Source organism: Otolemur garnettii, unplaced genomic scaffold (genome assembly GCF_000181295.1).
Source record: "Otolemur garnettii isolate 467f Iridium unplaced genomic scaffold, OtoGar3 scaffold00004, whole genome shotgun sequence".
NCBI lineage: Eukaryota > Metazoa > Chordata > Mammalia > Primates > Galagidae > Otolemur > Otolemur garnettii.
The window spans coordinates 23258920-23284219 of NW_003852399.1; the positions used below are offsets into that span (position 1 = coordinate 23258920).

A 25300-nucleotide genomic window follows, 5' to 3' on the forward strand; every position below is an offset into this window, starting at 1 on the left:
AAAAAAAAAAAACAAGTGATCCCATCGCAAGTTGGGCAAAGGACTAGAAGAGAAACTTCACCAAAGAAAATAGGCATGTGGCCTATAGATATATGAAAAAATGCTCAACATCCTTAATCATTAGAGAAATGCAAATCAAAACTACTCTGAGATATCACCTCACTCCAGCAAGATTAGCCCAAATCACAAAATCCCAAAACCAGAGTTGCTGGCATGGATGTGGAGAAAAGGGAACACTTCTACACTGCTGGTGGGAATGCAAACTAATACGTTCCTTTTGGAAAGACGTCTGGAGAACACTTAGAGAACTAAAGATTGACCTGCCATTTGATCCTACAATTCCTTTATTAGGTATATACCCAAAAGATCAAAAATCACATTATAATAAAGATATTTGTATCAGAATGTTGACTGCAGCCCAATTCATAATTGCCAGGTCATGGAAGAAGCCCAAGTGCCCATCGATCCACAAATGGATCAGTAAACTGTGGTATATTTACACCATGGAATACTATGCAGCCCTAAAGAAAGATGGAGATTTTACCTCCTTCATGTTTACATGGATGGAGCTGGAAAATGTCCTTCTTAGCAAAGTATCACAAGAATGGAAGAGAAAGTATCTAATGCACACAGCCCTATTATGAAACTAATTTATAGTTCTCAAATGAAAGCTACAACCTAATTCTAGCCCCAAGAATATGGGGAGGGGGTGGGGTGGGGGAGGGGAAAGGGCAGATAGATGGAGGGAGGGTGACTGGAAATATCACCTATATGGTCTGTCTAACAAAGGTACAAGTGAATTTTTCTAGAATTAGAGTATAAATGTTTTAGCAAAATAACTAAGTAAATGACACAAAGTCTATGTTAACCAGTTTGATGAAAATATTTCAAATTGTAAATGAAAACACTACACTGTACCCCATGTTTGCATTAATGTACACAGCTATCATTTAATAAAAAAAAAAATAGTATCAGAGATCAGGTCTCCGCAATCTTTCTTGTGCTTTTCCTACCACCACTGGCTACTAAAATGAAGTATTAATTCATTTATGAAAAACGGAGAATAGCACAAGGTGATATAAAAAAAGTGGTATACAAATGAAAGATTCTGGATGTGCAGAAAATGCATTAAAATATGCCTATAATACTAGCCACTTGGTAGACTGAATTGGAAGGCCTGTTGAGCCCAGAAGTTCAAGGCCAGCCCGGACAACATTGCAAGACTTCATCTCTCAAATAAACTGAAAAGTAAAAGAAGAGTAATCATGAAGTCAGAAGTTTAATAAGAGCTAGAAAATGTTTAAATATTGAAGTATGTTGAGGCTGGTCCAAGTGCAATGGTGTTTACAACTATTTGATCACAACCAGTTATAGATTCCTTTGTTCCTTTTCCATTCCCACCATTTCACTTGACTAGCCTGAAACTAACTAACTAAATAAATAAATTTAAATGTTGAAAGTAGGTTGAATGAAATTTTTAAAAAGGCAACCAAGTATGGCTTGGCGCCTGTGGCTCAAGTGGCTAGGGCGCCAGCCACATACACCTAAGGTTGCGGGTTTGAATCCAGCCTGGGCCTGCCAAACAACAATGACGACTGCAAACCAAAAATAGCTGGGCATTGTGGTGAATGCCTGTGGTCCCAGCTACTTGGGAGGCTGAGGCAGGAGACTCGCTTGAGCCCAGGAGTTGGAGGTTGCTGTGAGCTGCGATACCACAGCACTCTACCCAGGGAAACAGCTTGAGGCTCTGTCTCAAAAAAAAAAAAAAAGCAACCAAGTGAATAACTAAGGCAAAATTCTCTTTAAAAAATGAGATATTTATACTGAGTCTTTGACAAAGAGAAAGAACAGCTAAGGTATAAAAAAGATAAGAGTAAGAGACAGAAAAAAACCAAGAATGTAGATTATTTCAGTCTATAAAAGAGTAAAATAAAAGCTAGAGAATAATGTCTATCTCTTATTTTTAACAAAAATAAAGCACTGCAAAATGCAAAAAGAAAATGGTATTGGTAGGTTTACCATTTTTGAAGAATTGTAAACCAATTTACAAAAACTACAAGGAAAAATTACTTAAACAGTAACTGTATTGTTACATGAACACTTTAAGAGCTAAAGAAGAGGAATAAGCTTGGAATAAAACTTAGAAAGATTTTTAAAGGGGAAGATTTGTAAACTGGATACAGTTCAAGAAAGGAACCATAATCAAGTTTCAAAAGTAATGACCCACATCTGGGACTGGCAGTTCAATTTGAAGATAGCTAAAGTAAATCTCTTAAAATCTTTAATAAAGTAAGAAAACAGACAAAGACAAAATTGAGCACAATATTTTCCTCTTTTCAAAATACGAAGAACTAGAGGCTGCTAGGTATACTAAATTTTATACATCATACTTACAGACATTACCTTATAAAAATTGGTGAAAATAACCAAAGACACACAAAGATGTCTTAAAAGGAATGAAAATTCAAATCATGCCAAATAGCTATTTTACTTACAATAATCATAAATTTTCATATGATTTTTTAAAATTACACAGAAGACAAATCTTAATAGACATGCTATAGTACCATATGGCAGAACTCATTGCAATAAAAGAAATAAGGTAGGCTTGACCATAGTTAGGCTAAATTAGTACAAACAGGCAATTTGCACTATTCTAATTATAGTTTACCTTCAAAGGAAGAAATAATTACATAGGCCCCTACAGAACTTTGAAAAAACCACTGATTCAAAAATCATATGTCTGGGTCACATGTGAGAAATAAAGGAAAGGGATAAAGCCTCAAACAGACACATTCTCAGAAACATCACCAAAATGCTTCCTTTAAAGATTTCTGAATGCATTCATTTCATTTCCAATGAAAAATAAAATACATTTAAGAAATCAAGAACAGCAGGCACAGTGGTACATGCTTATAATCCCAGCTTCTGGAGAGGCAGAGGCAGAAAGATCGTGTGAGCCCATGAATTCAAATCCAGCCAGGGCAACATAGCAGGCTGTCTCTTTTTTAAAAAAAAAAAGAAAAAGAAATTAGGGTGGCACCTGTGGCTCAAAGGAGTAGGGCGCTGGCCCCAAATGCCGAAGGTGGTGGGTTCAAACCTAGCCCCAGCCAAAAACTGCAAATAATAATAATAATAATTAAAAATATATAAAAAGAAAGAAAATTGAGAACAGTGAAACTGTAATAGTTAAGAACTATTTTAAAAGGCACAGAAAGAGAACCATTAAATTCTCATGAAAAGAATAACATTCATTTGATTTATCCTTGATTGATAACCAAATGATATGAATCAAAAGTATCCACCCAAAATTTGTAGGTTAAGAGCCATAATTTCCAGTATCTTAAAATGTGTCTGTATTTGGAACTGGACATTTAAACAGGTGATCAATTAAAAGACCATTAGGCTTGTCCCTAATCCAATTTGACTGGTATCTTTATAAGAAGAGGAAACTGTGACACATAGAGAGACATGAGGAATTGTGTACAAAAAAGAAAGACCATGTGAAGATACAGCAAGAAGGAGACCAACCCAAGGGGAGAGGCATCAGAAAAAAACCAAACCTGCTAACAGTCTGATCTTGGACTTCTAGCGTTCCGAACTGTAAGAAATAAATTTCTGTTGTTTATGGCATCCAGTTTATAGTAGTTTGTTATGACAGCCTTGCAAATTAATACAGATGAACAACTGCTTTTAAAATTTTTTAAAAACCTGTTAAACAATCAATTAAATCAAAACTAAGACAATGTGAAAGCAATCAATGCCAATGATGAAAAGCAGTGTTACTTGTTACGGCCAAAATGTAATTAGTTTACTTTTTGGAAAGCAGTTTGGCAATAAGAGAAGTCTTAGAAAAGTTGATATATTTTGATCTACTAACTAGACATCAGGGAATCGGCTTTTTGGAGTGAAATACTGAATACAAGAGAAAGTACAATCAATAAAAGCAAAAATAATTAATAATTTACTAGTACTACTACTATTATTCACTTAATGTTTCTTATTTTCCAAAGCCATGTACCAAATGCTTTACATAAAATTCACTGCCACACTATTAATTTTTTAGAAAAAATTATAAAATCCAAAACCTTAGTCGTTAATATTTTGACATAATTTCTTTAATGCTTTTTTTCTATGCCTTTTTTAATTTGTAAAACAAAATCAGAAAGCACATCTCTCTACACCTTTTCACTTGACATAGATGAAGGAAGTCAGAAAACATTAACATCAAATAACTGAAGGTATAATGGAGGACAACAGGAAACTAGGATTTTGCTTTAGATGCAAGATTTTATTAAATTTGAACATGTAAGTGAGATTAAGCTCTATTCTTTTGAATATGCTAATCTCATACATACTTGGTTATGTTTTTGTTTATTTTTCATTTCACTTACAGTTGCACTAAAAGTAATGTTAGTATTGGGTAAGTATAAGACATAAAGCTATTTCTTAATGCCAATCTTCAAATGTCTACAGACGTGTAATCAAGTGTAACCACAAATAGGATTCAAACAAATTTAGTAGAAGCAGTTTGAGAATTTTAAACAGATGCTAAGAGACTCCTGAAACAGCAGAACCATCTGTAAGATTTACGGAGAAAGACATTAAGCTGATTGGTTAACAAGGCTCGCCTGCATTTCTGTAGCTACAGCAGATTACACTGTGAAGACTTAAAATCTTACTATGATTCACTTGCTTGTATCTTGCTGATAATGGAGATTTATAGCAAGAGAGGAAATCATCAAGTCTAGATTTTTCAATATTTAACAATAAAGATTAAGAAAAACAGAGAGAGAGAGGAAAGTATGGAAATTTATTCTTCTAGTAAGAAAGAAAACACAGTTTCAGATGTAACATATTTTAGAGATGTAGCATTTATTACTTCGGGAGATAAAAGTCAAAAGGGAATTATTTTTCTGATACAGTTGTGTGTATGGGGAGGGTAGAAGTGTGGCAACTAAATGAGAATAAATAAAATAATTCCCAAATAGCAGGATTAAGGACTCAGATGAGCTCAGAGAGGTGAACTTTTTTCCCTACAGATAACATGGTTTTCTCTGGTAAGAGAAATCTGTAGACTTCATACATGAAAATACTTGTGTTCTTTAGGGTCTGCTATTAAAAACTATACCTACCATTCCTACCTATTTCAATGTTATTCTTACACTAATGTGAGGTTTTATAGATTGTCTAGATATTTAAACAAAAAATAATGAAAGAAAGAAAACTTCTGGTTTGAGCAAATTCATTAAAAGATATTTGTTCCTCTTTGAGAGGCTGAGGTGAGTCCAGCCTGGGCAACATGACACGAAATTGTTTCTACAAAAAAAATTTTTTTAATTAGCTAGGTGGGGCTCAGCTCACACAGCACAGTGGTTACAGTGCCAGCACATACACCAAGTCAGGGGGTTCGAAACTGGCCCAGGCCAACTAGACAACAATGACAACAGCAACAAAAAAAGTAGCTGGGCATTGTGGCAGGTGCCTGTAGTCCCAGCTACTTGGGAGGCTGAGGCAAGAGAATCACTTAAGCCCAAGAGTTTCAGGTTGCTGTGAGCTGTAACACCACATCACTCTACTGAGGGTGATATAGTTAGACTCTGTCAAAAGGACAGAGCAAGATGGTGAATGAAAGAAACAGCTTTTTTGAAACTGGGCACCATGAGATAGGGGGGAGAAGACTCCATCCAGGCACCTCAAGATTGCAGGCTTTGCCCATAAACATCCCCTAGAGGGTACAGGGAGGCAGCAGAAGACTTTGGGATCACAGGAGGAGGATAAAAGCAGTGGAGAAGGGGCAAGTGTCTGGATAAGGTCTGAGGCCACCAGCATGGCGGCAGTGGGCAGCGGCTACAGCAACTTAGAGTGTGCAGACAGGGAAGGCCTTCTCTGTGGGGTTTTTTAGACTTGGGAGACCTTGGGCAAGCCAGCAATTGCTTTGAACAGTGCCCAGACATTGGAACTGAGCAGCCAGGGCAGAGTACAGTTCTCATTGTTCAGCTGCAGTCCTTGTGGAGCCATTATCGAAAAGTTGCCTTGCAGGCTTGGCCCTCTGGGTCCTAGAGCAAGGCTGTTCTGCAGCGCCTAACAAACAGACAGCCACTTCCCCATTTCCAGAGATCTCCAAGCAACACACCCTTTTCATGAAATAGCCACTGCTTAGCCAAGGGACACAGTTTGGAAAGGTCCAGGCCATGTATATTAAGCTGGTTGAGGAGAGACCCAGGATCTCAACCCTGTAGAGTTTGAGCACAAAGAAGTCAACAAAGGCTCCCAGTCTCCATCTTATACAACTGTATTGAGATTAGCATCTCATATCCCAGATGATCACTTGTTCCCCAGGCAATATTCAGCAAGATATATATACACAGGTTTTTTTTTTCTTTTTGTATTCTTGGTGGTTGCTGTTGAAGCTGTCACTACTGTTAGTTTGTCTGTTTCTTTTGGCTTTTCAAAAATTTATTTTCTTTTTAAAATCTTCCCCCCCAGATTTTTCTTTTTATTTATTATGTTTTTTCATTGTTGTCTTCTTGAATAATAAGGACTTCATATTTGCTACTTTTTCTGCCCCTGATATTTGTTTATTCCTTCAATTTTATCTCTTAAGGTTTTTTGTTTGTTTCTTTTGGTTTGGTTTTGTTTTTCTTTTTTTTTGTATTTTTGTTTTTCTTCTGTATTTGGTGGAGGTGGGGTCCTGTGTCTGCGCAGGCTGTCTAAGAGCTGCAGATGTCAAGAGACCCACCCAACCCAGCCCCCCCAGCAGTTGGGATTTGTGGGTGTGGGTCAAAGAACTTTACTGAACACCACTATTACTCCTGTCTCTCTCTTTCTGTTCCTCTCTTCTTTTTGACACTCTTTCCTTTTACTCACCCCCTTTCCCTTTTTTCTTTTTTTTCTATCTTTTATCTCTTCTTGCTCTTCACTCTTCTCATCATTTTAGTAAAGGACACCTTAGGTCAGAGGCATGACAATTTAAAGAGCAAGAGGCAGTGAAAGTAAAAAGCAGGACAAGGAAACAGAGAAAAAGAAAAAGCAGAAAAATCCTGGCATCATGAAAAACCAGACCAGAGCAACCCCCTCAAGGGATCAGGAAGTAGCTACTACAGAAGATTACACCTATAAAGAGATATTAGAAATGACAGAAGGGGAATTTAAAATATGGATGTTAAAAACAATGCAGGAAATTGCTGATAAAGTGGAAAATAACCAAAAGGAAATACAAAAACAGAATCAAATAAGAGATGAATGACATGAAGACTATAGAAAGCATGTAGCAGAGCTGAAGAAATTGAAGCAGTCAATAACGGAACTTAAAAATGCAATAGAAAAGTATCAATAACAGACTAGACTATGCAGAAGAAGGAATCTCAGAGGTAGAAAAATAAAGATCTGGAACTAACTCAGGCAGTTAAAGAGACACAAAAAAGAGAGAGAAAGCTGAACATTCACTGACAGAATTATGGGACTTTATGAAGCATTCAAATATATGAGTTATAGCAGTGGTTCTCAACTTTCCTAATGCCATGACCCTTTAACACAGTTGAAATGGCTGAGTTATAGGTATCCCTGAAGGGGGAGAAGAATGCCCTGGAGACATGGAGGCCATACTAGATTCTGACACATTCCTTTCAGAGGGATATCGAACCTTAGGTAATCTGAACTCAAATCGAGCTTCTACAAGACACATTGTGCTGAGCCTGTCCAAAGTCAAGACAAAAGAGATGATTCTGCAAGCTGCCAGGAGTAAGTGCCAATTGACCTACCATGGCAATTCCATCAGGGTGACTGTAGACTTCTCAAATGAAACTTTTAAAGCCAGAAGACAATGGTCATCTATCTTTAATCTACTTAAACAAAACAATTTTCAAGCCAGAATACTATATCCTGCTAAGCTAACCTTTAAAATTGATGGAGAAATCAAATCTTTTACTGATATGCAAACAAGGAGAAAGTTTGCCACAACAAGACCAGCTCTACAGGAAATACTTAGACCTATTCTACACACTGACCATCACAATGGACTACCAGCAAACTAAACATCTAGTAACTATAGGACAAAATGTAGCTTCCACAATGATGCAAAAGATAAAACTAAGCAATGGACTTTCACAAAATAAGATGAATAGAATTCCACCACACTTATCAATTATCTCAATAAATGTTAATGGCTTGAATTCCCCACTGAAGAGGCAGAGACTGGCTGATTGGATTAAAAAACATAAGCCATCCATCTGCTGTCTGCAAGAAACACACCTAGCCTTGAATAACAAATTAAAACTCAGGGTTAAGGAATGGAAGACAATTTTTCCAAGCAAATGGAACTCAGAAGAAAACAAGGGTTGAAATGTTATTCTCAGACTCAAGAGGATTTAAAGCAACTAAAGTCAAAAAAGACAAACATGGACATTTCATATCAGTCAAGGGAACAATACAATAAGAAGACATTTCAATTCTAAATATTTATGCATCCAACTTAAATGCTCCCAGATTCTTAAAAGAGACCTCAATTAGTCTGAGCAATATAATATCCCATAACATCATAATAACAGGGAACTTTAAGACTCATCTTACAGAGCTGAACAGATCCTCTAACAGAAACTAAACAAACATACAAGGGACTTAAATATGACCCTAGAACTCTGCTTGATAGTATAGAACACTCCATCCCAAAACTAAACTATATACATTCGTCTCATCAGCCCATGGAACATTTTCTAAAATAGATCAAATCCTAGGACACAAATTAAACCTAAACAAAATCAAAAGAACTGAAATTTTACCTTGTATCTTCTCAGAGCACAAGGCAATAAAGGTGGAACTCCAACAAAAACGTTCAACCAGCCATGTATATAAGATGGCAGCCAAGTAACAGCTTCTCTGCAACCGGGAGCAGTGAGATTGGAGAGAGAAGACTCTAGGCATCTCCGGCTTGTGGGCTCTGCCCAGAAACATCTCTTTGGGGATGCAAGGAGACAGCGAGAGACTTCTGGACCCCAGGAAGAAGAAAAAAGCAGTGGAGAAGTGGCAAGTGGTTACAATTGGGCTGCTGCAGCTGTAACTGTAGCAAGACTGCAAACAGGGAAGCTCTTCCTTGTGGGTTGTTTTGTTTATTTGGACTTTGGCACTCAGTTTAATTACCTTGGGAGAATTTGGGGGAGAGTGTGGGTGACTTTAAGCATGGTCCAGGGCATGGGACTAAGCTGCAGGGCCAGAAGGGAACTAATATAACTTGGCTGGGTCACAGGCACAGCCATTGTGGGAGAACTGCCCCTGCAGGCTCCACCCTCAGGGTCACAAAGCGAGGCTCTGACTGGGAGACCTTGGGCAAGTGATCTAGCAACTGTGAGCAGCACCAAAAGTCAGGACTGAGACACCAGGGAAGAGCAGAGCTTTCAGTATTTGGCAGTGGGAGGGCTGCCTTGCAGCCTGGGACCTCAAAGGGATAGAGTAAGGGCGGTTTTGGCAAACTGGATAAGCAGGCAGCCACTAAGGAGGATCCCACCGACAAGAGCTTTCCTGTAAAAGCTTCTGCTTAACCAAGGTTAACAGTTTAAAGTATCTTTTAAGTGGACTAAGGAGAGATTCAGGCTTTCAACTCTGCAGGGTTTGAGGGCAAAGAAGTCAGCAGAAGCCTCCAATAGCCATCTTATACAGCTGTATCAGCACTGTGATTAGCATATCGTAAGCCAGAAGATAACCTGTTGCCCAGACAATATTCAGCAAGACACATATACTGCTTTGGGTTTGTTGTTGTTGGTGGTGGTGTTCATTTTTCTACATCAACATTTCCCCCATAGATTGCTATTTTTTTTCCTTCTCTTTCTTCATTTTTCTAGTTTAAATATAATTTTCCATTATTGCATTCCTTAATAACAAGAACTTCATTTTTGCTAGTGTTTCTGCCCCTATTATTTGGTTGTTCCCCCAATTTTATCTTGCAAGGTTTTCTGTTTGTTTTAATTTATAGTATTTTTGTCTTTCCTCTCTATTTGGTGGGGGTAGGGTGTTGTATCTGCTCTGACTGGCAAAGAGATGCTGCCCTCAAAGGAATTACCCAACCTCGCACCACCAGAGGTTGGGGGTATTAAGCTGTGGGTCAAAGTACCATACTCTACTCCTTCATTATTCCTATCTCCCTCTTCTGATACTCTCTTCTTTGTGTCAATATTCTTCATTGCTCACCCCCTCTTCTTTCTCTTTTTTCTTAATCTTTTTTCTCTTCTTGCTCTTCAATCTTCTCATGCTTTTAGTCCTATGCCAAAAGGAATCATCAAAACCTAAGGCAAGAGGCACAGTAACTTAAAAAGCAAGAAGAAATGAACAGAAAATTAGGGCAAGGAAACAGATAAAAGAAAACACTCATGAGGAAGAATCAGCAGAAAAATCCTGGCAACATGAAAATCCAGTCCAGAGCAACTCCACCAAGAGACTGTGAGGTAGCTATTGCAGAGGATTCCACCTGTAAAGAAATGTTAGAAATGACAGAAGGGGAATTTAAAATACTGATGAAGAAAACAATGAAGGTAATTTCTGAGAAAGTGCAAAATAACCAAAAGAAATCTAAAAACAGAATAAAATAAGAAATGATGAATATAGAAAGGATATAGCAGAGCTGAAGGAATTGAAGCAGTCCATTAGGCAACTTAAAGATGCAATAGAAAGTATCAACAACAGATTAGACCACACAGAAGAAAGAATCTCACAGGTAGAGGATAAAGCTCTTGAGATAACTCAGGTAGTTAAAGAGGCAGAAAAGAAGAGAAAGTAGAACGTTCACTGACCTAATTATGGGACTTTATGAAGTATTCAAACATACACGTTATAGGTATCCCAGAAGGGGAAGAAGAATGCCCCAGAGGAATAGAAGCCATACTAGAGACTATTATAAATGAAGATTTCCCAAATATCACCAAAGATTCTGACACACACCTTTCAGAGGGATATCAGACCCCACGTCACCTCAACTCAAATAGAGCTTCTCCAAGACACATTGTGCTGAGCCTGTCCAAAGTCAGGACAAAAGAGATGATTCTGCAAGCTGCCAGGAGTAAACGCCAATAGACCTACCATGGCAAATCCATCAGGATGACTGTAGGCTTCTCAAATGAAACTTTCAAGCCAGAAGACAACGGTCATCTATCTTCTATCTACTTAAACAAAACAATATTCAACACAGAATTCTATATCCTGCTAAGCTAACCTTTAAAATTGATGGAGGAATGTAATCTTTTACTGATATGCAAACATTGAGGAAATTTCCCACACAAGAACAGTACTACAGGAAACTCTTCAACCTGTTCTACACTATGACCATCACAATGGACCACCAGCAAAGTAAGCACCCAGAAATTAAAGGACAGAACCTAGCTTCCACAGTGATGCAAAAGATAAAACTAAGCAATGAAATTTCACAAAATAAGATGAATAGAATTCCACCACAATTATCAATCATCTCGATAAATGTTAATGGCTTGAAGAGGCACAGACTGGTTGATTGGATTAAAAGACAAGCCATCCATCTGCTGTCTGCAGGAAACACACCTATCCTCAAAGACAAATTAAAACTCATAGTTAAGGGTTGGAAGACAATTTTCCAGGCAAACAGAATTCAAAGAAAAGAGGAGTTGCAATCTTATTTTCAGAAACAAGTGGTTTTAAAGCAACTAAAGGCAAAAAACACAAAGATAGACATTTCATATTGGTCAAGGGAACAATATAACAATAAAATATTTCAATTCTAAATATTTATGCACCCAACTTAAATGCTCCCAGATGCTTAAAACAAACCTTAATTAGTCTGAGCAATATGATATCCTACAACACCATAATAACAGGGACTTTAACATTCATCTTACAAAGGTGGACAGATCCTCTAAACAGAAATTCAACAAAGATATAAGGGACATAAATGAGGCCCTAGAACAACTGTGCTTGATAGATATATAGAGAATATTCCACCCCAAAGCTAAAGAATATACATTCTCCTCATCAGCCCATGGAAGATTGTCCAAAATTGATCATATTCTAGGACACAAAAAAACCCTCAACAGAATGAAAAGAATTGAAATTTTACTTTGTATCATCTCAGACAACAAGGCATTAAAGTTGGAACTCAACTTCAACAAAAACATTCAACCTGACACAAAGGCATGGAAATGAAACAACCTTATGCTGAATGACAGTTGGGTGCAGGAAAAAAATAAAAGAGGAATTCATTACTTCCTTGAGCACAACAACAATGAAGACACAAGCTACTAAAACCTGTGGAACAAAGCAAAAGCAGTCCTGAGAGGAAAATTTATCACTTTAGATGCCTACATCTGAAAAACAGAAAGAGAGCACATCAACAAACTCAGAAGCCATCTTATGGAATTGGAAAAAGAACAATATAAGCCTAAACCTAGCAGAAGGAAAGAAATATTCAATATTAAATCAGAGAATAATGAAATTGAAAACAAAAGAATCATTCATAAAATTAATGAAACAAGGAGTGAGTTTTTTGAAAAATAAAATAAAATAGATAAACTTTTGGCCAGACTAACTAGAAATACAAAAGTAAAATCTCTAATAACCTCAATCAGAAATGATAAAGGAGAAATAACAACAGAAGTGACAGAGATACAAGAGATTATCTCTGAATACTACAAGAAACTCTATGCCCAAAATTTGACAATGTGATGGAAATGGATCAATATTTGGAATCACACCCTCACCCTAGACTTAGCCAGGAAGAAATAGATCTCCTGAATAAACCAATTTCAAGCACAGAGATCAAAGAACAATTAAAACTTTCCCAATAAAAAAATGCCCTGGTCCTGGTGGCTTTACACCAGAATTCTATCAAACCTTCAAAGAAGAGCTTATTCCCATAATGCAGAAATGATTCCAAAAAATTGAAGAGAAAGGAATCTTCTCCAACACGTTCTACAAAGCAAACATCACCCTGACACAAAAACCAAGAAAAGACGCAACTAAAAAGGAGAACTTCAGACCAATTTCACTAATGAGTATAGATGTAAAAATTCTCAACAAAATCCTAGCCAATAGATTACAGCTTATCATCAAAAAAGTCATACACCATGATCAAGTAGGTTTCATCCCAGGGACACAAGGCTGGTTTAACATACACAAGTCCAGAAACATTATCCACCATATCAACAGAAGCTAAAACAAAGACCATACAATCATCTAATATATGCGGAAAAAGCATTCAATAAAAACCAGTATCCTTTTCTAATTAGAACACTGAAGAGTATAGGCATAGGTGGCACATTTCTTGAACTGATCAAAGCTTATCTATGACAAACCCAAAGCTAATATATCACTGAATAAGTAAAACTGAAAGATTTTCCACTTAGAACTGGAGCTAGACAAGGTTGTCCTCTATCGCCACTACTATTCAGCATAGTGCTGGAAGTTCTAGCCAATACGATAAGTCAAGAGAAGGATATAAAGGGCATCCACATGGGAGCAGAAAAGGTCAAACTCTCCCTCTTTGCTAATGATATGATCTTATACTTAGAGAACTCCAAAGACTCAACTTTAAAAAATACAGTAATGTCTTGATGTAAAATCAATGTCCATAAGTCAGTAGCCTTTTTATACTCCAATAACAGCCAAGATGAGAGGTTAATTAAGGACACAACTCCCTTCACCATAGTTTCAAAGAAAATGAAAACCTAGGAATATACCTAACAAAAGAGTTAAAGAACCTCTACAAAGTAAATTATGAAACGCTAAGAAAAGAAATAGCAGAGGATATTAACAAATGGAAGAACATACCATGCTCATGGCTGGGAAAAATCAACATTGCTAAAATGTCTATTATTTCCCAAAGCAATCTACCAATTTAAAGCCATCCCTTTTAAAATAACCACCACTGTACTTTCAAGACTTGGAACAAAGAATTCTTCGTTTTGTATGGAACCAGAAAAAAACCTGCATAGTAAAGGCAATTCTTAGTAACAGAAACATAGCTGGGGGTAACAGCATACCAGACTTTAGGCTGTACTACAAGACCATAGTGGTCAAAACAGCATGATACTGGCACAAAAATAGAGACATAGACATTTGGAATACAATAAAAAACCAGGAAATGAAACCAACATCTTATAGCCACCTAATCTTTGATAAACCAAACAAGAACATACACTGGGGAAAAGAATCCCTATTCAACAAATGGTGCTGGGAGACTAAAACTGGACCCGCACCTTTCTCCACTCACAAAAATTGATTCAAGATGGATAAAAGACCTAAATTTAAGGCATGAAACATTTAAAATCCTCAAAGCAAGTGTTGGGAAAACCACAGATGCTATCAGCCTGGGGAAAGATTTTATGAGGAAGACTTCCGTGGCAATTGCAATAACAACAAAAATAAACAAATGAGACTTAAATAAACTGAAAAAAGCCTGTACAGCTAAGGAGACAACAACAAAAGCGAACAGACAACCTACAAAATGGGAAAGGATTTTTGCATATTTTGAATCAGACAAAAGCTGGAAAACTAGGATCCATACAGAACTCAATTAATCCACATGAAAAAAGTCAACGATACCTTATATCACTGGGCAACAGAGATGAACGGAACCTTCTCAAAGACAGATAAATGGCTACCAAACAGGAAAAAAATGTTCATTGTCCCTAATTACTGGAGAAATGCAAATCAACCCTAAAATATGATCTAACCCTAGTGAAAATGGCCCATATCACAAAATCTCAAAACTAGATGCTGGTATAGATGTGAAGAGAAGGGAAACACTTTTACACTACTGGTGGGACTGCAAACTAATACAACCTTTTTGGAAGAAAGTATGGAGAATCCTCAGAGAACTCAAACTAGACCTCCCATTTAATCATGCAATCCCTTTACTGGGCATCTACCCAGAAGGAAAAATATTCTTTCACCATAGGACATTTGCTTTTGACTGTTTATCACAGCTCAATTTACAATTGCCAAAATGTAGAGACAGCCTCAATGCCTACCAACCCAGGAATGGATTAACAAGCTATGGTATATGTATACCATTCAACCATTAAAAAAGATGGAGACTTTACATTTTTGTATTAACCTGGATGGTAGTAGAACACACTACTCTTAGTAAATCATCACAAGTATGGAGAAGCAAGAATCCTATGTACTCAATCCTGATATGAGGATAATTAATGACCTAGTTAGTACATGGTGAGCAGTGGGGGAAGGGGACGGGAGTGAGGGGGAAGGAGGAAGGAAAGTGGAGGATCACAGTATATGACACACCTTCTGGGGGTGGGACACAAGTATAAGAGAGACTTTACCTAACAATTGAAATCAGTGTAACCTGATTCTTTGTACCCTCAAAGAATCCCCAATAATAAAAAAAAAAAAATTCTTTTTAAGATTAAAAAAAAACTTAGCTGGGCACAATGGACCATTTCTGTAGTCCTAGCTACTTAGGAGACTGAGGCAAGAGTATCTCTTGAGCCCAGGAGTTTAAGGTTGCAGTGAGCTATGATCACACCATTGTACTTCAGCCTGGGTGACAAAGAGAACCCATCTCTTAAGGAAAAAAAAAAAGAAATAAAAATACATTTATCCTACCTTATATTTTTGTCAAATTAACAAATGTACCTTTTAGTAGGAGCTCCAGTTTAAATTGTCAGCTATTTTCTGAAGGTTTTGCTCTTGAACCATTTAATTCTCACAGTGTACAGTGAATACACTGAACTATCATTGCCTAAAAAATGATTTGGAAAATACCTTGGCATTATATCCTAATGTTAGTGTGTCTGTGTGTACACACACAGTCACACATACAGACACACACATGTGTGTATATATATATCTCCAAGAGAAACTCCTACATATGTACAATAGGAGAGATACACAAAAATGTTAATAGCAGCAATTTCACAGTAGCAAAACTGTGAAAACAATCCAAAAGCTCAACAGTGGGAAAGTATTAAAAACTGATATAGTCACACTACAAAATATTATCCAGCAATCAAAATAAATGAATTACCATAACCCATAGAAAATGGATGCAAAGTAAAAAATTAAGTGGTAAAAATAGACCCGTATCTATTTTAAAGATAAAACTATTAATACTTTTTAGGAATACATATATAAGAAATACAGATAAGAGGAAAAACAAAGGAATGATGAACTTGTGTCTCAATATAATGATTGCTACAAAGTGCAGGAGACATGGAAATGGGATGAGGTAAACAACTGGTTAGATATAAACTATTGCTGAAGTTCCAGCTCCTGTTTGATATGATAGGTTCATGGATATTTACTGCATTATTATAAAATAATTAACAATATCCTGAGTAGCTAGTATTAGGTTTGCCTTCTTGCCATAAACAACTATAAAACTGAGGAGAATACGTAAAACAACCACTTTATGGCACTGAACAAGACACAACACAAGGCTGAGATTCTTGAGAAAGGGGTAAGCTTCACAACAGCCTTCTTTCTAGAAGCAATTGAAGAGTGAGGAATTGGAGCCCAAACAGAAAGCTTTGGTCTTACTGAGCCCAAGATACATGATCTGATGTTAAAAACAGAGATTAGAATTCAGGCCGGCTAAGGCAGCCAAAATTTTTGTTACACGGTAGTAGACAGAAGAAAGCTTGGTGAATAAGCTCCTGAAACTGGTATAGAACTTTTACTCAGGTTTCTGCCTAAATCCTAAGTAGTACATAGAAAAGCTATCTGGAGTCTGACAGACTGCACTTGCCAAGGGCTGAAAGTGGAAGAGAAATTTCGAAGCTAATTTGTACTAAGAAACTCTCTGATCAAGCCAGCTTAGGGAGATAATTGTGAAAATCCTAGGGCATTCAGATGAGACCTCACAAAAGTCATGCATAAAGCATTAAACACACTAGAAGTAGGGGTTAGGCCCTATGACAAAGAGAAAAAAGAAAAGAGTACTGTCCAGATAAAGTCTAAAGCCAAGCCCTGACAAGATCAATATGATCCTTCTTAATTTAACTACCACATAATACAAATCAGCATTCTGAAAAAGAAAACATACATAATTTACAGTGTCAACCTACAATGAAATGTTACAAGATATGCAAAGAGGCAAGAAAAGAAATCCATGCCATAAGAACAAAAGTTGATAGAAATATTAGAAACAATCCTACAAATGACCAGGATGTCACAACTGGCAGAGGAGAACTTTAAAATAACTACAACAAATATGTGAAAGGATTTAATGGAAAGGTGAAAACACTCCAGAAATAGATGGGCGGATATCAGCAGATCAATGACAGCTTTAAAAAATGCCTATTCTTCATGATTGCATTAATGTACACAGCTATGATTTAATTTTAAAAATGTACACGGTTACAATGCATGAATAGTAGTTAGCTAGTTAGCTCTCTGGGGTTTTAATTTTCTTCATTAGTATCTTTATGTTTATCTAGTAAATTTAAATATATACATATAAATCTATTTCATGCTATAGATTTTGTATATATTAAAGGAATAATCTAGGATTCCATTATGTGGAGCTTATAGTTTATCATAGAAATTGTCAACTGGAATTGGCAGGAGAGTTGTCAAATAAACTTCTATATCTTCTATACCTCTGTCCAAAATATACATAAATTTGATACTTCAAAAAATGGCAAACATTATGGCATTGTTAGGTAAAAGAGAAAGAGAGATGTCTAGGTATGGGAGACTGATAACTATATTCTTACAAATCACATAATTTAAACAACAAAAACTGCCTGCCTAGCCCTGTTGAAACCAATAAAGAAAACAGACAATCCTGATAGGCAGGAAATATTACTTTAAAATTGGGCCTATTGTCTTCAGCTTCCCTTTTTCCTAGAATGGTATAGGGCACTGTGCCTGAGGCAAACACTTGCACAAATTTTAAATCACAATTTCTAATGACTTTGACTTACAGGTAATTAAACTCTATGAATTACATAACATCCTAAATATTATATAATAAGCAATATGTACATTTATGTGAAATTAAAATGGAGAAATTCTTTAAAAATGCACTCTCTAAATTTCTTCCAAATGGTAAATTATTATAGTGACCTAGGTAATATATATCAGGGGAGGAAGAATTTTTTAATTATTTAAATCAGAAATTTATTTAATAGAAATATATAATAACTCCTACAAGATTAAAATCAAAAGAAACATGAATAATTGGATAGCATCAAATAAGCTGCTCTATTTCTGTTTAAATAATGAGTATGTAAAAATTGAGATTGATAATTTTAAATTCATTTCAGGTGGGCTATACTTGGAAATATTGATTAAATATGTATTTCAATATCATTATTAAATCTTAAAATTTTGATCTACATTAATAGTAGTATATGCAGTTAAAGTATTGGCATTCTTCCTTGATTGAAAGAAAAGGCTTCATGGAGATAAAATTTTCTGACAGCTATAAAGACAAAAGTAGCAATTCATATAATCTGGATAATAAGGGATTATAAACTTTTGAGGAATGAAGTAATCAACTTCTATATATTATATACAAACATTAGTAATTCAGGATTATAGATAATATTCTATGTCTCATCATCCAATTTATATTGATTTTTGGTGTAGTTTTCCACTGTATTTGAACCAACTTTTAAATTTTTTTCTAATGTTATAAGATGTGCAGAGTTCTAAAACGTCCCCTCCCAAGATTTCCCACCCATGAATATGTTATGCCTGTGATTACATTATGTTACTTGGTAAAAGGAGTTTTTTATAAATGCATTAAGGCTATTAATTAGTTGACTTAATGAAAAATTCAATTAACCTGGGTAGGCCCAAGCTAATCACATGAGCCCTTTAAAAGCAGAGAGTGTTTTCTTGCTGGTAGCAAAAGAGGAAGTAAAAAAGATTCCAAGCACAAGGATTTGACATGCCACTGCTGGATTAGAAAATGGAAGGGACCATGAGGCAGGCAACACAAGAGGCCTCTACAAGCTGACAATAGCCCCTAGTGGACAGCTGGCAAGGAAACAAGAACTTCAGTCCACAACTACAAAAACTGAGTTCTGCCAACAATCTGAATGAAACTGAAAGTAAATTCTTTCCAAGAGCCTTCAAATAAGAGCACAGGCTAGTCAACACCTTGATCTCAGTCTCATGAGATCTTCAGCAGAGAATTCAGCTAAACCTACCTGGACTTTTGACCTATAGAAATGCAAGATAATTGGGCGGTGCCTGTGGCTCAAGGGAGTAAGGCCCCGGCCCCATATGCCAGAGGTGGTGGGTTCAAATCCAGCCCCAGCCAAAAACTACAAAAAAAAAAGTGCAAGATAATAAAGAGATGTTGTTTTAACACACTAAGTTTGGGTTAATTTCTTATGCAACAATAGAAAACACATGATGAATCTATATTACGTGTTTTAAAAAGTAGAGAGAATTAAAACATTCATATACTCTTTGCAGGTAAAGAATGCCATACAATTCTTTGACCGTATTATCATAGTATCATACTGCTTTTCATTGATACTGCTCATCTATATATTTGTTGTAATGCCAACAGTAAAAAATATAAATAAGCATTTCCTTAGCTGTGTGTGCACTTCATGGGAAATATGGTAATATTCTTTAAAGCACATATTGCTTAGTGTATTTTCATCATCAGATTTACATTTTGTTCAAATAGTTTTTATAACAAGCTGTTCAATTTCTCTAGAAAACGTAGTGTGTCCTATTTTTAAGTTCATCACGTTGTATTTCAAAATTATGATAAAACTCAGAAGTACCAAAAAATAAATTTGAAAAAAAATTATGGCCTTGGAAAATTTATTGATTTAAATGATTGGCCATGATTATAAATAATTAACATCAAATTTTAAGCACATTCCTTATACTGGAGTGAAACAAGAGGAAAAATCAACTGGTGACTACTCCAGCAAAGCCTAATTCTAATTTCATCTTTAGAATATTTATTCTCATTACAAACATCATCAAATTTCCTTTAAAAATTGCCTGTGGAAATTATCTTTGAAATGGATGCTTATTCAATTGAAAGATAAAAAGTTTGGTGGTATTTGTCTCTTCACTGTATCTGATCAGACATTTTCTTTTTTCTTTCTTTTTTTTTTTTTTTGAGATAGAGCCTCAAGCTGTCACCCTTCGTAGAGCGCCGTGGCATCACAGCTCACAGCAACCGCCAACTCCTGGGCTCAAGAGATTCTCCTGCCTCTGCCTCCCTAGTAGCTGGAATTACAGGTGCCTGCCACAACACCTGGCTATTTTTTGGTTGCAGCCATAGTTGTTGTTTGGCAGGCCCGGGCTGGATTCGAACCTGCCAGCTCAGGTGTATGTGGCTGGCGCCTTGGCCGCCCAAGCCACAGGCACCGAGCCATTTTCTCTTAAAATTAAATAATCATATCAATTTTGTGTTTACTGTGAAGAAAGCCCTAAACGTCTTATCATGTTTTGCCATTAGCAGCACTTATTAGAATTTAGATGATGTGGAGTCGTAAAGAAAGAGTGCTTAAAAGCTATATATCCCCAGCTGGCACTACAGCTCATGCCTGTATTTCCAGCTACTTGAGAGGCTGAGGCAAGAGGATCACTTGAGCCCAGGGTTTGAGGTTACAATGAGCTATGATCAGCAACTGCACTCCAGCCTGGATGACAGAAACCATCTTTGTTTAAAAAAAAAAAAAGTTATACATTGTCTATATATTCTGATTTAAGGTTCTCAATCAGCCCCTGGACAATGGTCTATCCAGTGATATTTGGAAAAGCACAATAAATTATAAAGAATTAAATTGGGAGTAATTCCTCCCAACATACTGTATAACCCATACAATTTGAAATATTAAGAGAATGTGGGTGGAAATGTGGGTACTTAAGGGAAGAGTCATATCTTGATGTGCTTGCATTGCTAGAAATAATGATTTAACAAGTTTAAAACCAATTTCCAACTGTTTATTATAAGTGAGCTAGGAATTGAATTAAGAAAATGATTGCAGATGATAGGCAAAGGGAAAGGAGACAGGAGAGAAGTGGATTAGAGGAAAGCATATACGCATTCAGACTGCAGGAGCAGTACTGGGAATCTCAAGTCTATTGCAAGAGCCACAGACTGAAGCCTGGCACTTTCAGACAAAGAACTGTCTTGCTGGTGCTTCATCTCTCCTGGAGCGCAACTGGGCTCAAAGATCACTGAGCACTGAGAAACAAGGCTCTCTTGGGCAGGGGCTGCCCTCTCAGGGAGAGTGAGCACATTTCCCATTTTGGGAGTTAGGAAAATAGAAAGGAAGTGCAGTTCATGCTGGGAACAGTCAAGCACCTAAACCTCAGTGGGAGAGAAAATGTCTCTTGGGGAGATAAACAGGAAAATGCCTCTTTTCTTATCATTTCTTGGTATGGCACAGTGTCAGCTTATCTGCCCACAAGTTTCCTGGGGGTCTAACTGCCCCTCTTCTGATTTGTGTGTGTGATCTGATTAAGGTCTGCTTTGACATCCTGCCTCTGGACTATGTTCCTATCCCATGCTCTGTGTTAAGATCAAAAATAATAAGTACAAATTCTAGACAAAATATGAACAAATATTTGAATGAAGGCTATCAAAAAGAAGAAAGATACTTGGGAGCCACAGATTCTTGGAGGATGACACTAAGTGAATTTCCCATTTTTATGACTTTAAACCAAATCAAATCAATGCCCTGGAGGCTAATATATTAGAAAACTCAAAGATTTCTTGGCTTGAAAAACCAGAGAAAGGAGTGAAAAAGTAAGATGGATTTAACAAAAAAGAAGCTTACAGAAAGGAAAAAGAAAATTCTACGTATAAGAAACTGCCAAAATCCCATGCATGTACCAGAAGACTTCAAAAAGCCCCAATAAAGTTAATTAAATTAAGATTTCAGTTACTGTCACCTCAAGGGAAACTAAGTTTGTAGCTAAAGCTAAACCAAATTAACTTGCTGTTTTCAAAATAATCAGCACTCTCAGGGACAAATTTCAGTCTGTATAAATCATTTTTTTAATCATGTCCAACTTAAATGCAAAATTACCTGACATAATAAGAAATAAGAAAACATGACCCACCCTCAAGAGGAAAAGCAACCAGTAGAGACTGAGAGATTATGTGGATGTTAATCTGGAAGATTTTTAAACCTCTGTAATAACTATGTTCAAAGAAATAAAGGTAACATGCTCAAAATAAGTAAAAAGATTGAATATCTCAATACAGAAATAGTGACTATAAAAAAGAACTAAATGGAAGTTTTAGAACAAAAACTAAAATATCAAAATTTAAAAGTCACAAGATAAGCTTTTCATCTGATAGGTTATGAAAGAAAAATAATTAATAAAATTGAAATTTATTCAATCTGAAAACAGAGAAGAAAGTTGAAAAAATTATAGAAACCATGGGAGGTCCTTGTGGCTCAGTGAGTAGGGCGCTGGCCCCATATATTAAGGGTGGCAGGTTCAAACCTGCCCCCAGCCCAACTGCAATAAAAAATAGCCGGGTGTCTAACAAAATGGCGTTGTGGCGGACACCTATAGTCCCAGCTACTCAGGAGGCTGTGGCAAGAGAATCACCTAAGCCCAAGAGCTGGAGGTTGCTGTGAGCTGTGACACCACTGCACTCTACCTAGGGCAACAAAGTGAGACTCTTGTCTCTAAAAAAAAAAAGGAAGAAAGAAAAAGAAAAGAAAAAATTACAGATAGAAGGTCTAAAATACAGAGAACTAAACAATCCAAAAGAAAATAGAGAGAAAATAACATAGAAAAAAGTTAGAACAATGGTCAAAAAATTATTCAAATTAAGTGAAAAAATTCAAATTAGTTAAAGGACATAAATTTAAAAACTTAAAAGGCACAGCACACCCAAGCAAAATAACTGTAAGCACATCATAATAAAATTGAAACAAATGAAAGATTGAAGAAAGATTTTTAAATCAACCAGAGAAAATATATTAAATGCAAAAGAACAATGATTTAAAGTGCCAATGATCTGTCATTGAGACCTACAAGCTTATCAGAAATGATGGAGGCCACTTTCAACTGCAGAAATTTAAATTTTTTTTTATAAAAAGACTGTCAACATAGAATTTTATAGTTCTGATAAGTATTTACAAAGAATGAAGACTAAATAGATTTTTTTCAGGTAAGAGTAAATAGAGACATGAATATTTGCACTTCAAGAAATACTAAAGGAAAGTCTATGAAATGGAAACCTGGATCTTTAGAAAGACAAACTATTAAAATGCAGAATAGCTGATTAAATATAAAAGACTACTGTTCCTCTAAATCTGTTCAAAATATATAATACTGTTCAAAGCATTTTACATAAAGTGGCATAATATAACCACTAAACAGATTGCTAATAGATTGTGAAAGTGCAGTTAATAAAAACTAACCATAAAAGATAGATAGACAGACACACACATATGTCTCAAATAATCAAACAGATAAGTTAAAATTGAATTATAAAGTATACTTACATAAGTCCAAGAAAAGGACAGGAAAGGCAAAATCAAAGTGGTACAAAATCCACAAAACAAATATCTAAATTTAAACATATCAATAATTAAATGTTAACAAACTAAATAATAGGTAAAAATTGTCAAAATAAATTTTAATGAATGAAACTTGACTATCCACTACTTATAAAAGATATACTTTATATAAAGCCACAGATATATTGAAAGTAAAGGACTAAAAAAAATATATACCATAAAGACAAAAATCAGAAAAGACAGCAAATGTGGGACTCTTCTGGATCTAGAGCCCCTCTGGGTCCAGGGCAGGACAGTTGGGCTGAGGTCAGTGCTCAATAAAGGCTGATGCATGGTGGGGCTGTCCAGACTTACTCAGTTGGAAAGGAGGGCTGACCTTGTAAGTCATTTTGAGCCTGAGTCACTTTAAGATTGTGGCTGTTCTCTAGTAAGTGCTCACTGATGCTATGTGTTACTAGTCACACAGAAGGGAAAGAAAAGTACTCTTCAATTCCAAAATTAGGCTTCTCACCCTTTTTCTTTTTACATTAACAATTATACATATTTTTTTAAAAAATCATTGACTATTTGTTTTTGGAAGTATGAAGAGGGTAAAATGTTGTAAACAAAGAGTAAACATGGAATGAATGACTACTACAAAAAAGAGAGAGACAGAGAGAAAAAGAAACTTGTATACAGAGTAATAACAAAGAAAAAAGGAACATTTCACAAGATTTTTAAGTCAATTAATCAACAAAAGAAACATCATAAATGTGTAGGTACTCAGAACTTTAAGATACATAGAGCAAAAACTGATTGATTTTTAAATACAATAAAGTCTACACCATAGCATTTAAAATTTTTAATATCATTCATCAATTGAGAGAAAAATATAGGATTAAAATCATTAAGGAGACAAAAGATCTGAACAATGCTACTAAACATCATGACATAATTGATACTTAAAGAACACAACACCAAGTAAGTGCCAAATACACATTCCTTTAAAGTGCATACAGAGAGCCCCTGTATGGTAACTCACACCTGTAATCCTAGTACTACAGGAGGCCCAGGCAGCCAGAGTGCATGAGCTCGGAGTTTGAGACCAACCTGATCTAGAGTGAGACCCCATCTTTAAAAATAGCCTGACGTGGTGGGCACCTATAGTCCCAGCTAATCAGGAAGCTGAGGCAAGAGGATTATTTGGACCCAAGAGTTTGAGTTGGGTATGAGCTATGATGCCAGGGCACTCTACCAAGGGCAACAAAATAAGACTCTGTCTCAAAAAAAATAAATAAATAAAGCACATGTAGAATGTTCAGGATAGTTCTCACAGCGGGCAATAAAACAAATTCAAAAAATTTAAAGTGACTGAAATTATATAGGTATTTTCTCTGACCAGAATAAAATTATACCAGAAAAAATAATGAGTTGTTTTTTGAAAAAAAACTGTTTAGAAATTAAAACATTTCAAATAATTCATGTATCAGAAGAAACCATATGTTCCACCTTAAGAAACCTGAAAAAGAAAAGAAAAGTGAAACCACAGTAAGTCAAAGAAAGGGAATCATTAAGATAGGCTAGGAACAGCAGGCCAGGCCTGATGGCTCAGACCTGTAATCCAAGCACTGTGGGAGGCCAAAACTGAGGGATTGCCTGAGCTTACTGGTTTGAGACAAGCCTGAGCAAGAGCAAGATCTGGTCTCTAAATAGCTGGGTGTTGTGGTGGGCACCTGTAGTCCCAGCTACTCTGGAGGCTGAAGCAAGAGAATCGCTTGAGCCCAAGAGTTTGAGGTGGCTGTGAGCTATGATCCTAGGGCACTCTACTGAGGGTGACAAAGTGAGACTCTGTCTCAAGAAAAAAAAAAAGATAGGTA

General features: G+C 36.1%; 1 protein-coding gene across 33 annotated transcripts in view; it reads right to left on the reverse strand.

Moving 5' to 3' along the window:
- Window positions 1-25300, reverse strand: part of RIMS2 (regulating synaptic membrane exocytosis 2) — a 597279-nt gene that overhangs the window by 340381 nt on the left and 231598 nt on the right. Inside the window, exon 5 of one of the 33 annotated variants that reach the window (XM_023517385.1) lies at window positions 13397-13419. The exons of the other annotated variants lie outside the window; for them this stretch is intronic. Within the exon in view, the coding sequence (XP_023373153.1) occupies window positions 13397-13419 (23 nt within the window). The remainder of the gene's footprint in view (window positions 1-13396; window positions 13420-25300) is intronic. 33 annotated transcript variants of the gene reach the window in all.